At 42.0% G+C, this 14,676-nt stretch overlaps 1 protein-coding gene across 4 annotated transcripts in view; it reads right to left on the bottom strand.

Annotated features, from left to right (window-relative positions):
* Positions 1-783: 783 nt before the first annotated feature.
* LOC106941020 (zinc finger protein 609-like) overlaps positions 784-14,676 on the bottom strand; it is a 33,270-nt gene continuing 19,377 nt past the window's right edge. For 2 of the 4 annotated variants that reach the window (XM_015023933.1, XM_015023935.1), the window contains exons 4-10: positions 13,422-13,650; positions 10,317-10,404; positions 7,563-9,705; positions 5,709-6,084; positions 5,065-5,403; positions 3,925-4,003; positions 785-1,414 (exon numbers count right to left, since the gene is read on the bottom strand). In XM_015023933.1, the coding sequence (XP_014879419.1) occupies positions 3,930-4,003; positions 5,065-5,403; positions 5,709-6,084; positions 7,563-9,705; positions 10,317-10,404; positions 13,422-13,650 (3,249 nt within the window). In that variant the 3' untranslated portion in view covers positions 785-1,414; positions 3,925-3,929. Of the gene's footprint in view, positions 1,415-3,924; positions 4,004-5,064; positions 5,404-5,708; positions 6,085-7,562; positions 9,706-10,316; positions 10,405-13,421; positions 13,651-14,676 lie in introns of all 4 variants that reach the window. The other 2 variants (XM_015023937.1, XM_015023936.1) reach the window with 2 other exon arrangements.

Raw genomic sequence — 14,676 nt, 5'->3', positions numbered from 1 at the left:
TTAATATTAAATTACTCTGTTATTAGTCTTAACTTTTATCATCTAATTGATCCTACAGTATTCCAGTAAGAAGCATTTGAAACATTCGGAGCCTTCGCTGGAGGAAACTCACACTGTCCTTCCATGCAGATATTAGTGTGGGTTGATTGTTTCAGTCTTGACTGTTTAACTTGTAGCAGACATTTTGTTTAAAAAAAATTAAAAACACTCACAAACCAGGCAGTTAATTGCTGAAAAAAAAATAGCTGCAGCTTTATTTTTAAGGAAACCAGATAGAAGCTGGGGACACAGTATATAACTATAGGCGAAGATTTTGAAGACAAGGCGTTCTCACAGATGGGTTGTTTGTCCCCGACTGAAAGCCTGGGAATCCGACTGAACAACTGGACCAGCAGAGGGATCACACACCACAGGATGCTTCAGACCAACTACAGCCAACTGAGCGCATCAAATTCTTATGGGAGTCCAGTCTTAAATATCTGAGTAATTTTGTCAGGATTGTAATTAGTTTGGTTGTAGTTTTAATGAAGTCCACCACATTTATGTTCATTCTATTGTAGTTAAAAAGAAAAAAAAAAGTCATGACCAGACTGTGGTCAAATATGCCTGAAAAAATTCAAACATACTTGATCAGGTCAGTTTCCCTTCATCTCACACCAACATTTCTGTTGTGATTGGCTGTGCAGCAGGTCCACATTAGCACTGCAGTGTCACAGAATCAGGCATCAAAACGGCGTCTTAAGGTACCGCCGTTCTGGTGAAAGAAATGACGCAGAGCTCAAGCAGCTTTCCAACAGCTACAAGTTTAATATCAGATCAACAACAGTAGAAAAACAGAGGCTAACAGACAAAAAGAAGAGTAAGAAATTCAACATCATCCAACAGACTCTTTAAAATAATTCCTCTGTACAATATTTACACACACATGCACACACTCGCACACACTACATTACATTTACACACATCTCCTCAGCCAGCCTCTGGATGTCCTCAGTGAGTCCTTTTTTTCCATGATGCATCCAGGTGAAGAAGTGATGATGGCGTTCTGAGTGGGGAGTGAGAGGTCTTTGACATGTATGAGGATGAGAAGAAAACATGAACCAGTGAGACGACAGAACGATGCCGACCGCCCATCATACCACCTCCAGTCACGCTTCACCATCAGCGTGTCTCTGTTTCCACCTGCCAGCTCCACAGCATCCCCTGTCTGAGAACCACAGCCTGTGCTATTAGGTCAGTGTGGAGGTGGCGAACCACCCAGAACGAGGAGAACTGTTTTGGTCCGGTCCAGCAGCGAGTCTGCTGAAAGTTCAGGGGTGGATGTCGAACATGAAGTGATGTCACAACAGAAAGATGCTTTCGTGTGATTCATTCACTTGACTAGGATGGGTGGAGTTCAGCCAATCAAAACTACCTGCAGAGAGTTAGCATAAAAAAACCGCATGAAAAGAAATGAACACCAAAAAGTCTAATTTCAGAGAGTTATTGGTTTCTGAGGATCTCAGGTTTTCATTAGTCATTTCTATGATTGTCAAAAGAGTTTTGATTCATCATTACAACAATAAAATCTATAATGGTTTTTGCAAAACCCAAAAAGAAATTCTCAGAAATGAGACTTTCATTTCTATGGGTTTCTATGGGTTTAGTTTTTCTGTTTTTAAAAGAGCATTATTTGCATTTGTGGGCCTTTGACGGCAGTGACAAAAAACCCACAACCTGTTACTAAAATAGACTGAAATGGATTTTGAAAATATTTTATCACCACTTTATTATGTCTTTTTATATTTATTGCAATGAATACAAAATTGCTCATCTGGATTTTCTAGCAGTTATATTGTTGGTTCCCCTCTGATGATGGCTTGAACCCCACAGTGGCCTTGCGCTGGCCTCCTGTCTGTAAAATCATCTTTTGTAGACGTGTCAGCATTTTTCCTCATGCCTGTTTTAGTACTTTGTTCTTTGAAAAGGCTCAAAATCAATGTCTACTTTTCATTGGTTCATTTTCAGTAAAAAATTATTCATCATTACTTCTGCCAGTTTCCAGATATTTTAGTGACCATTAACTGAGGAAACCAACAACGTAGTCCAGATCTTTTTGATCAGGTCATCACCTGAACAGAGTGATGACCTGATGAGTCTCCACTAGGGATGCTCCCGATCAGGTTTTTTGCTGCCGATTCTGATACCGATCACCAATGAGGCCGATCTCTGCCGATCACCGATCTTTGCCAATCACCTGGATTGACTGTTCATTTTTGCTTTAGGTATAAATGCTACTTTGTGATCTGACAAAATGTAAAAATTATCTGGCAATATATTCACCTAATTAGGCATAAAACATGCAAAATACTTGTAGGTACAATAAAGCAGCTATTCAGTCAAAATAACAACTGAAAAACCTGCAACCAGTAAAATAATATTTAATAGTAAGGCTCTCAGTACCATAAATGACACGAGTCAAATAAATCTGCCTATATCAAATAATGTCAAGTAAAAAAGGAAACATTCACTCAAAGTCAAATGCAGGCTGCATCACAATAAACGATCCTTCCTGATAGCATGGCTAGTTGATTAATGCTGGTTAATTAATCAACTAGCCATGCTAATCAACTAGCCTCCTCCTGTGTCCTGCAGAACACAGGAGGCGGCAGAGGAGATCGATTATTTTTTCAGAGATTATCTGTCTTGTGTTGGGACGGCGAAAGTTTTAATACACATCTAAAATATTTTCTTTTTTTAAGTTACGTGCTGCAGCTTTAAGCAGAGGTTCGGTGTGAGAGTTTCACAGCAGGTGGAGCAGAAACGGCGCTCCGTCTGTGAAATATTACTACCAGTAGCGCGTAGCGGCGGTTCAACAACGAGAACAGAACCAGCATCTTACACTGCCAGCTCGAAGACTTAAATTATTTTTCAGGTTATTTGTTTAGCTTTCTGACCGTGATGCTAATCTGGGTGAGTGTTGGTAGTTGTGCGCTGCTTTACCGGCTGCTCTGGATGTCCTTTTTTTCTGCGTTGAGCCTTGATGTAGCCAAACTCCATCAAGTGCTTGTTTTTTAAATGTCACATTAGATTCGTCGTGTTGATGCATTTTGATGTGCTTCACCCCCGAGGTAATTTTCCACCGCAACACCCAAACATTCCCGTTCACTCTCAGCATTATAGTTCCACACCACATTGCTTAGGATTTACTGCTGTGCGCTTGCAGCAGTGTGAAGGAAAGAGGAGATCAGCTGCACACAGGTTGCAAATGAGATACAGGTGATCGGCAACAAGAGACAGTGATCGGCGATCACTGATCAGACACTTTTTCATGGAAATCGGCCGATTATGATCGGTGGCCAAACGATCGGCACACCTCTAGTCTCCACCATCAACTCTGAAATGGATTTCAGTACACCACCATTCAGGGCCTAGAAGACTAATATTATTTAAATTGTTATAATTTTACAGACAAGAAGCCAGTGCTGTGATTTTGGAATAAATCAAAATACCAGAGAAAACCTGCAAAGAGTTGTTCAGTTATTACAAAAAAGGGGTTGACTGGAGTAATGTCAGTAAAGATTATTCCGCTGATAGCCAAGACATTTGTAGCATGCCATTTTAATAAAATATATATAAACTAGAAAAAAATTGCATTTGCTGCAAAAAAAAAAAGAAGAAAAAAAAAAGGATAGCACGAGGTAAAAAAGCAGACCTGCAATTCTGCACTTTAGATAACCAATTCCTGTCTATAGGATGCAACTATAATATGCAAAACAAAATGTGAAATGAACCTGCAGTTTATAGGGAGTTTCAGAAACTCTGATTCTTTTGCCTCACAAAGACGGATGAATGGAATCAGTTACAGAAGACTGCCACAGAGCTGTGTTTCTGCTGCTGTGTGAATAAAATCAGGAATCTTAGGGAGGCCGGTTTGGATCTCACCAGTTTCACCTCCGTGGAGGGGGGTACATGGATGGGGCCGACGCTTGCTGACTTGCAACAATGGCTGAAGAGGAGAGACCTGCAAGGAAATACCAGACATCATAAACATTCAGCATCAAACTCCTGAGCCAGTCACTGAGGAAAGGTGAAGACGCCTGCAAATGGCTCCGATGAACCTGAGAGTCAATGTCTGGTGACGTAACAAAATGCTCTCAGGTGGAGGTGACCTTTAACCTCTTCCCTGAAGTTATAATGGGAAGAAATCTCTGAACGCCCTTACCACAGGGATAACTGGCTTGTGGCGGCCAAGCGTTCATAGCGACGTCGCTTTTTGATCCTTCGATGTCAATTCTTTCTATCATTGTGAAGCAGAATTCACCAAGCGTTGGATTGTTCACCCACTAATGGGGAACGTGAGCTGGGATTAGACCGTCGTGAGACAGGTTAGTCTTACCCTACTGATAATGTGTTGTTGCAATAGTAATCATGCTCAGTAGAATTCTTTCAGGAACTGTACTAACCATCTGTCTTCATGTCACAGGGTATTTATAGTAATTAGAATGTTCAAATATTGTATTTATTATGCTGGAAAAACAGCTGAGCAGTATAACATCTGTCTTGCAGTCTGAATGAACCAATTTCAATATTTTCACCCCCCCCAAAAAAAAAATCCAATCTGTGCCTCTTCCAAATGTGAACTAATCCTGAAATGCATCCATTAGTTCTCAAAGCGTCTGCAGTCTGAACGCTCATGTCACATTTTACCAGACCTTTACATCATTGATGTGAGACATGGATCATAATTCTGTGCCAGAAGAAGTCAGACGGTAGATCTGGATGTAAACAATGGCTGAAAATTATGAATAAGCATATCTATGCATGGATTTATGGATATGGAGGACCGTGTATGTTTTACTAAGGGGCGGATGAGAGATTTGAACATATTTTAACTTCCTTGACTTTCAAAGAGGAAATGATTCCCATCAACAGATTTTTAAGGTGTAAAAGTCTTGAACAAGAAGGTCTGCAAAGCATCAGGAGAAGAAAATCTCCCCCATTAGAAAGTAAGTTAAAAACTTGATTATCAGGTTGTTTTGCGTTTTGACACATTCGTACTGTGTGGCAGCATGCGGATCTCACCCGCAGCGTAGGACAGGTCATACTGTCCTGACAGCAGAGGGTATCCCAGGTGATGATGGGGAGGAATGATGCGATGAGAAGGAGAAGATCGAGGCCGAGCGCCCTCTCTCTCACGCTCCCTGTCCCGTTCCCAGTCTCGTTCCTGCACCGTTTTGTTGTCTTGAACGGAGGGCGATTTGCTTTTGTAATGGCTGGCATGCTGCTGCAGCAGATCCAGAGCTTTGGCCTCACTGGGCGGCTTCACAGTTGGACTTGACCTGGAGGGTTTCTCCCCGTCGTCCCCTCCTGCCACTTTCCCTCCATATGAAGAAAAAGGGTAACCAGCCTGCAGGTATGAAGCTGAGGACAAAGTAAGCAAATTGCCACTGTGAGGCTGCTTTCCAACTACAGTAGGGAGAACAAGTATTTCATCATCTTCATAAAATAATGGCCAAAGTAATTTATTTATTTATTTAGTGCCAAAATCACTTTTGGCAAAAAAAAAAAAAGTTCCCACCTCAGAAAAAAAATCACTTGGCAAGAACTGATTTTGTGTTCTATTTTTATTATATTTTTCAGAAACAAGTTAGAGGGTGAAAAACGAAAACACAGTGCCAAAACGACGCCCCGTTATTCAGATAACTAACATGAACCTTGAACATTACCTGGGTAGTTCTGCATCATGACTGCAGGCATGCCTCTGTAGCCGGGGTGGCTGGGATCAAAGCCCTGGCTGTAGCCATAAGGTCCCTGCATGTAGGACATGTAGCCCTGATGCTGGGCCAGCGGGGAGGTGAACTGCATGTGGGGGACGCGGACCTCCTTCCCTCCACCTTGGTGCTCCTCTGGGGGCAGTGGGATTCTGCCCTCCATTCCTTCTTTCACCTCTTCCTTCTGAAGGCTCTCCCTTACCCGCGGCTTGTCCTCCTTGGCCTTCCTGTCTCGCTCCTTCTCATCTTTCCACCTTTCTTCTTCTTGCTGTTTTGCAGCTTCTGAGTATTTACTGGGATACATATAGGGCCACAGGCGAGAGTCTGGCTCCTGGGAACAAGAAGAAAACTTGAGAAAAGTACAGTTTTTTTGACAGTTGTATAAAGAACTGTCACAGACTAAAGATGCTATCGATGAGGGCTAATGCTCATTTCTGGAGCTGCTGCCACTGTCTCTACTTGTCATGTGTGCCAGCAGTTTCAGAACCATGTTTCAGGTGGGTTTAATTGTGAATTTAAACACTTTGTGTGGAACATTGATATTGAAGTTTGTGTATCAAACATAATTGACCTCTATTACTATACATGGTGCAGGTGTATTGGGTTAAAGGAGATATAATCTACACTGCTGAACGACATCAAAATATCATGCTACTTTTGTTGTGATGTCAAAGTCTCACTTTATTTTTAGTCCATACTTTATACTCACCTGATGAAAGATCAATCAACAAGTGCCCCCAAATGGTTACTGCGGGTTTAGGGCTAGCCAAGGTCAGAACCTACTGCTGAATGAGCTTCACAATATGCTAATTTCAATTAATTAATGACAAAGATCTTAACATGTTTAAAATTTGCGATTTTTTAAAATATACATAGGTTCCAGCCACCACCTATGTATTTTCACGTTTCTGTTACACCAATAAATTTGACCCACAAGAGTCACCAGCAAACATTATAGTGATGGATGATGAAGTCACTTCTCTTGGTTCATTTTTGCTTCAAAAAAGCAATCAGATGGAACGCTGGAAAAGACTGCTGTTCTGTTCATGTTGTGCTAAAAGGAGTTAGCCTATCAGAGAAGCTATTCTGACCTAAAACAATATCTTAATGCTAAACATGTAGCAGCAGCACAGACATCCCAACACTAATGTAAGCATTAACAGTCACATTTCTACAGGATTTGTTCCATGAATGATCAAGAGTTACTAAAATATTTGAAACCTGAATGGCTAGAATAGCACTTCGCAGCAATCTGATGGTTGAAGAACCTAAATAACAGATTAATAATAATAATAATAATACATATATTTGTTGTTGAGCTCATATTCTACTCTATTTAAACCAATAATTCAGCGGTAAAAAGGGTTTTTGATTTGAAAATGTTCTGTTGACAAATTGTTTCAATCAAAATGTGACTAATTACAGACTCTGCAATTAATTTGATTGAAAATTCTGATAAAATTCCACTATTAATATTTATAATGGTATGTTATATGTGAATCTATAATTAACTTCAAGACATGACCTGTTCTGACATATGGGATGTTCTTAAAAATAACATTAACTTAATACTCTGTGACTGTGGTCATGCATCCAGTGAGGAACCATCAGTAATGTCAATTTCAAAGTTGCCAAACGATTAGAATGAAACAAAGTTTCCCACAGCATTAAGGAAACCTGCAGTTATTAAAATTAAATGATATAATTGTTACATTGCATTATATAAACAACTACTGCAGCCTAACTTATACAGTATTTCCTGAAACCTTCTTATAAAGCTCAGAACATAAATGTGCAGAAATGCATTACCTGTCTGTACCACATGGTAGAGTCCACACCTGTTGATCTGCCCAGTTCTATCCCTGGTTTGGCCTCTTCTTTCCCATGGTGACTCGTTTCATGAAGTTTCATCTTCAGCCCTTCAGCCTGGGTGCTGGGGATCTTCATCTCCTCTCCTTTAGCCATAATGACAGACTTGGCATGTTCTGAAGCTGCTGCAGGATCTTTAGACTTGGCCGGGATGATCAATCCTTTAGACCCCAGGTCTGTGAGGCCAGGGGCGCCAGAGACTGAAGGGGGACCTGAGGTCTTCTGCTTCCACTCATCTTTACTAAAAGAGTCACGGTCTTTGCTTTCCAGCTTCTTGTCAGATTGCCGCTGCCTCTCCTCGTATTGCTGACGGTAAGCAGGGTTAGAAGCCAGCAGGTGGTTATGGTAGGCAGGATCAGAGGCATAGGAGTAGGGGGCCACATAGTACTGGTTGTAATACAGAGGTTGGGAGTACATATTGGAGCGCGGTTGGATGACTGATGGCTGCTGAGGACCCAGTTCTGCCTTCCTCTCCTCCGGAGGCTCCACCTTAAGTTTGCCCTCCTCTGCCACCTCCAAGTCTTCTTCCTTCTTCACCTTCATCTGTGTTGCCTCCATATGAGCAGTTGCTCCTGGTACTGTTCCTGGGCTGGGGTTTGGGTAGCTTGGCGAGTAGTAGGAGTCATAGTTGGGGTAGTATGGCGACTCCTTACTGGGAGCCTGAGAAGAGAACAGTGTTTTCTTGGCACCTTCACGCGGCCCCTGATCAGGATCTGATTTGACCTTCACGCCCTCGGCCTTCCCTTCTCCATCTTCGCCTGCATCAGAGATGTCAGAGTAAGCGGGGCTGCTGGTCTTCACAGACACATTGTCAGCACCGTTCTGGTTCTGGTGCAATGGTGTTGCTAAGCCAGCCTCTATCCTGCTTGCGACGCCAATGGACGGACTTGGAGCATTGTCGGAGAAACTGTAGACCTTGTCAGCCTCAGCTTTGATGCTTGCCAAACGGCTCTGGTGAGCTTCCATGCATCCATTTAGCAAACTATCTGTTGTCTCAGAGTATGGACTTTTTCCCTCCTCCAGCCGCCCTATCTTGTTCATTGCTGCAGGACTATCCTCCTCCTTCCAACTGTCCCTCTTCTTCTTGTCTTTCTTTTTCTTGTCTTTCCCAAGGGTGGGGCTGCAGGAAGGGTCCGAGAGTGAAGAGGGTTTAGTTTGGCTGATTTTCAGCTGGGGGCTGCTGGGTACAGACTGTACTACTGAGCTCAATGCAGGAGACGATGCCTGGGGAGAGTATGATGACGCAACCCCAAGGGGCAATGGTCGGCCCATCTTCGCACTTTTTTGACTTGATTTATCAGATTTGCTGTTGACTGACATTCTTCTGGCCTTTCTGTCATCCACTCCATCATTGCTGGCTTCATCGGTTAAACATCCTCCCTCCTCACCACCGTCGGTGACCTCAGGCTCCCCATCCCCTGCCTTCTTTTTTCCCTTCAATGTCTGCTTTCCTGACGAGGGAGAAGGGGCATCAAAGCCCCGTCCTTTGGGAGTATTGGAGCGGGCAGGAGAGAACGCAGCACCATTACAGGAAGTTGGGTCATGCTGGACGACAGAGTCATCCCCATATTCACTGTCCCCATCCTGGTCTAGCCGTACATCATGGTCATTATGGGCACGAGCCTGGTGGTACTTCAGCCCGTTAATGTGTTTGTATTTCTTGTTGCAGTTGGGATGGGGGCAGTCGATAAGTATAGGAGAAGGACAAGTCCGCTCCAGTTGTGGGGGGGCCAGAGCTTCTGTTTTCCCAACAGGTAACAGGGTCCCCACAACAGAAGAGTTGGTTTTCATGCGCTTTGAAGCTTTAGAGTCCTCAGAGCTGGAGGTAGGTTCCATGTCAGACACAGGTTTAGTTTTCCTCTTGGCAGAGGAGGGGCTGGCCTTTGCATCTTCACCACAACCCACCACCACACCCCGGCGCCCTTTGCTGGTTGCAGCAGCTCCACGAGTCTTGCTCCCACTGCCTTTACTGTCTGATGAGTTGCTGTTGTCATTCAAAGGCGTGTTGGTGTTGGGTCGCATCCTTTTCCCCCGCCCACGGCCACTTCGCATCTCCATGTCACTGGTGGGGGACTCACAAAACCTGTAGGCAAACAGTGAAAGCATTTAGACTCCATTCTCTATCATGTGTGGCCAACCTTCTCTGTACTTTATAAAGTTCAGTCTATACTCCCATCTAAACCTCTCTCATTTGCAGTTTAATGTAAAGTCATAGTAAAAAGCCATTATCAGGATTTCTTCACGTTTCACCAACTCAAAAAACAATGTCTGAGCGTTATTAAAATTTCTGTGTGACAAAAAAGTCCAGCAAGAACCAAAAAAAAAAAAAAAATTAATATAAGGTATGAGATTAAACAATACTGCCACAACAAAATCTAAGACCTGTGATCAGACTATTTTTGGTCAACCTACATTTTTTAGTAAATTTAACACTTTTTAAGAGTGTGCGTACACCATGTGTTACACTATGTAATTTTGACGATGTGATCTAGGAAATACCTTCTTCTTTACTTTCTGAAACAAACTTTCTGATTAAATAAAAACTTAATGAGCCCAAACTTGATCCTACCCCTAGAATATCTGGGTAGTCAGAAACTGTTAGTTTTCTAAATTGATCACCGCGGAAGGCAACATGCATCTCCCAATTCAGTAAGCTGCTAACCAGTGAACTGTAACTGGAATGTGTTTACATACCTCGGCGGGGCCCAGTCGTGTCTTGTGCAGTCCAAAAGGGTCCCAACATATGTCTTGTTCCTCCAGGTGACATTAACCACAAGCATCCCTGCAGAAAGGAGAACACAGTAACTAAACTATCACAATGGAATTAATGCATACAGTTTAAAGACTAGTGCTATGACTTGTTTTAATTGTTTAAAAAAATGAGGAAGACAATTACTTAAGTATGTATCTTTTATAAAAAATATTTTTTATACATATTTGTTGAAACTGTCACTATGTTGTGACAATTTTATATGAGACAAATAAGCTACAAAAATAAAAAAAACAAGCTTCTCCGCCTTCTCCCAGGGCTATCTAGAAAACAACCAATCGGCCAGGAAGCAGAATGGCACGATGCCTGGAGTACGGCAGCCTTTCTCCTCCTGGAGCTGCTGGTTCAAAGCAAACGCCGGGAAGAGCGCTGGAGTATTTATACAGACTGAACACGGCGGGTGGCTGAGTAGTTGATGGTTATAGTGTAAGTGTAGCTTTACAGACGAACTGCACAATAAATTTCATATCATCCCGGTGTCAACAAACGAGTGGCGGAAATCATCGAGGCAGTACATGGCTCAGCAGGGCCGAGCTCAAATCGTGACACCGGCAGCTACCGTAGCACTTCCGGTGGCAGGTTCCATTAGGTGTCACGGGTGCCACTGACTTCGGCTGACTTTGGCACCTGCCAAGGCCTGCCGCGACCTCATACTGGCACTTCCGGTGACATGTGCCATTAGATGTCACGGGTGCCACTGGCTTTGGCACCTGCCAAGGCCTGCCGTGACCTCATACTGGCACTTGCGGTGACACGTCCCATTAGGTGTCACGGGTGCCACTGGCTTCGGCACTAGGTGTTGTTGAGAATTTGTTTGGGGTTTAATCAGAATTATTATTTAGGATATTATAATTTAATAAGTATTTGAGTTGCAGTTATTTCATAGATTTAGTTAGCATTTGATAGTATCTGGTTCAAAATGGACTACTTGTAGACCTTTAACAGAATGGACTACATATCCCATGATGCTTTAGAACTAGTAGAAAAAGAACTTGAAGTCAGACGTTAACTGAGTTCCTACACTCTGTTGTAGATCATCGTGTATGATTCGTACATCCTATTTATTCACTAAAGTTCATCTGAATAATCCAGACGACTCCTTTCGTCTTTGAATTATTTGAATACACAACAGGTGTCACAGGTGCCATTGGCTTCGGCACTTTTGCAACAGCTGATTCTAGCTTCCACTAGAGCTGCCATTAGGTGTCCAGAGTTTTTCATAGCTATCACAACTGCTGCCGCTGTTATGGAGGATGGCAATGCCAGTTTTTGTAATGCATGTTATCTATATTGCCTGTTTATAAATATTTTTTTTCAATGGTAATTGTATTGTTTAATTATCCATTTAACACCTTTAATATTTTTGACAGAATTTAACTGATTTAATTTAAATTGATTAAATTAAATCAATTAATTTAATTTTAATTAATTAAATTAATTTAATTAATTAATTTAATTTAATTAAAACTGTTTAACAGGCATTTTTGGAAAATGATTATAAGTTTCCAAAAAAATCTGCATTATCTTCAAAAAAACTCTGAAAGTTATAGTGGATGCCTGGTCTATTACTTTCTTGGGAACTTGTGCACTGTCATGGAACCATGCTGAACATAATGTCACTCTGGAATTGTGAGCTCTGACATACTTTGGCCACTGAGTAGTGGCACCTAGTGGTAGCTATTATCAGCTGTCCACTGGTGTTTTTTTAAATGATGAATTCACTCATATTAAATCTGACACAGAAGCTGCGGCATATGGAGCTGCGCACATGTAGGCTGTAGCCCTACATGGGCAAACCCATGTGGGCCCACCATGGAAACAGCAGACAAACTCATATTGGACCCATGTTGTCTGCCCTCCTTTTCCCCATATGGGGCCCACCTAGATATGCTGGCTAGGATGGTGACTTTTATCATGTTGATCTCAACTTTGAAACATTGAACTTTAACCTCTATTCTCAACCTAATCAGCCCGGTTTCACGTGAAAACCTGTTCAATGTGAACACTGCTTCCACCGGGTAATTTAAGTTGTGATATTGAGTACGTAGTCATAAAAATCTATCATTGCGCGGACATGTCCGGCAGACATCCGCAAACTCAAGGCAGCTGTCACCGGAAGTGCTGTGGCAGCCCCTGGCAGATGCAGAGCAAGTGGCACCCGTAATAGCTAGTGCCGAAGTCATTGGCACCCGTGACACCTAATGGCCCCCGTCACCGGAAGTGTCAGTATGATGTCACGGCAGCCCTTGGCAGGTGCCGAAGCCAGTGGCACCCATGACACCTGCGACCAGAAGTGCCTGTATGAGGTCACGGCAGCCCTTGGCAGGTGCCATGGCCAGTGGCACCTACGACACCTGTTGTATATTCGACTAATTCACAGATGAAAGGAGTCGACTGGATTACTTTAGTGGATAAAAAGGATGAACGAATGATACATGATAATATACGACAAAGTGTAGGAACTCAGCTAACATATAGGGCCACTGGGGGAAAAAATTAAAAAGTTCTGACTTTAATCACAGAATTCTGAGAAAAGTCAAAATTCTCACTTTAATCTGAGATTAAAGTGAGAATTTTGATTTACTACTTGGCACTGTAGTAATATCTTTACAACTACAGTGCCATCTTTAGATATTCACAGTACAATTATTATGTAAAGTATTATACCAGAAACTAGAGACCCAGCAAATTCTGGTTTTCTTATAGATCTGACCTTCCTGTTCTAATTTCTTTAAAAGAACACAACACAAACATTTATCATAGAAGGAGTAGTTGTGAATCCAACAGAAAATACAGGAATTACAATATTATCCACAGCTATGTATCCCATGATCTATCCTTCTACCCTGTATCTGATTTTCATACTTAAAATGGTGCATCAGTGTAAGTGCTGCTGGGTGATGCACTTCTACACCAAAAATGGTGGAAGTCTTCATTTTGTGTTATTTAATGAACAACTCCACATGATTAATCTCTATAAAGACAGCTATTGACAGAGTCAGTTGTTTAATTCGTGTTAGGTTGCTCACCATCTTCGGTCTCCTGCCACACAATTCCTTCCAGGTTAACGCTGGTGCCAGGCTCACAGGGCCCCAGACATTCTGGTTCAGTGGCCAGAGATGCTTCTGCTGTGTTCACTGCAACAGAGCGCGTGCGAACCATGATTTGCTCACAAGAGGACGAGATGTCGCTGCTATTAGCAGGAGGACCAAGGAGGTGAACAGGAGGAGGAGCACAGGTGGAAAAGGGAGATTCCATCTGGAGAAAGAAGCGGAAAGAGAAGCCCTGCTGTCAGTCACATTCACAAGCTGTTAGGTTTCAGGCCAAGAAACTCTGTCATTCCCCGTGTTCTGCAGATATGTAACCAGACTTCTTTAAAAAAAAAAAAAAAAAAAAAGATTTATATACACATCACTAATGTGATTACTGCTGGAAAAAATTAGAGTATAAATAATACACCAGAAGTCCCATCTTGTTCCTCAACACTCATGTAATTTTTTTGCTACAAACAAATGCAGATCCACTGCTACCGTCCTGTTCCGATGAAATATAATGTAAAATGTCTGTGGAACCATCTTTCTGTTAAAATTGTTTTATTATATGTAGAACCAGGACTTTTTTTTTTTTTTTACAAAGAGGGTGCGAAGGGGTTAATTTTTGCTTCAAAAAACGATATGATGAAACACTGGAAAAGATTGCTGTTCTGTTCATGTTGTGCTAAAAGGAGTTAGCCTATCAGAGAAGCTATTCTTTTTTTTATTTTATTTTTAATTTCTTTTTGATCAAAGTATTATTTTTTACATAAACCACAAAAAACACTGACGAAGACACACACAACAGAAATCCCTCCTACTCCACCATTTCCCTCATATACTGGATCTACTACCCCAACATGTATCCACCTTGTATTCATACATCAGTCGATGCAAAGCACAGGATTGTGCGTAAATGAAAGAGACAAATATTTGACCTGTACACAAATTTATCTGCTGAAATTTTTTCTACGCAAGATATAAATGGCTGCCAGATATCAAAGAATTTGTTTACAGATCCCCTAACAGTATACCTGATCTTCTTCAAATGAATGCAAGACATAACTTCTCTTAACCAGTGTCCATATACTGGAGGATGTGGATCCTTCCATTGAAGAAGAATGATTCTTCTATCCAGTAGAGAGCAGAAAGCTAACACAGTCCTCTGATGTTTGCTGAAGGAAGCCTCTCCTGGAGCCACCCCAAAGAGAGAGATGAGTGGTGATGGATGAACAGTTCGTCCAAATATTCC

Source organism: Poecilia latipinna, unplaced genomic scaffold (genome assembly GCF_001443285.1).
Source record: "Poecilia latipinna isolate Pla-1442-1.1 unplaced genomic scaffold, P_latipinna-1.0 Scaffold3458, whole genome shotgun sequence".
Taxonomy (NCBI): Eukaryota; Metazoa; Chordata; class Actinopteri; order Cyprinodontiformes; family Poeciliidae; genus Poecilia; species Poecilia latipinna.
The sequence above is the reverse complement of the archived record's forward strand: the minus strand, read 5'-3'. Positions and strand labels throughout refer to the sequence as shown.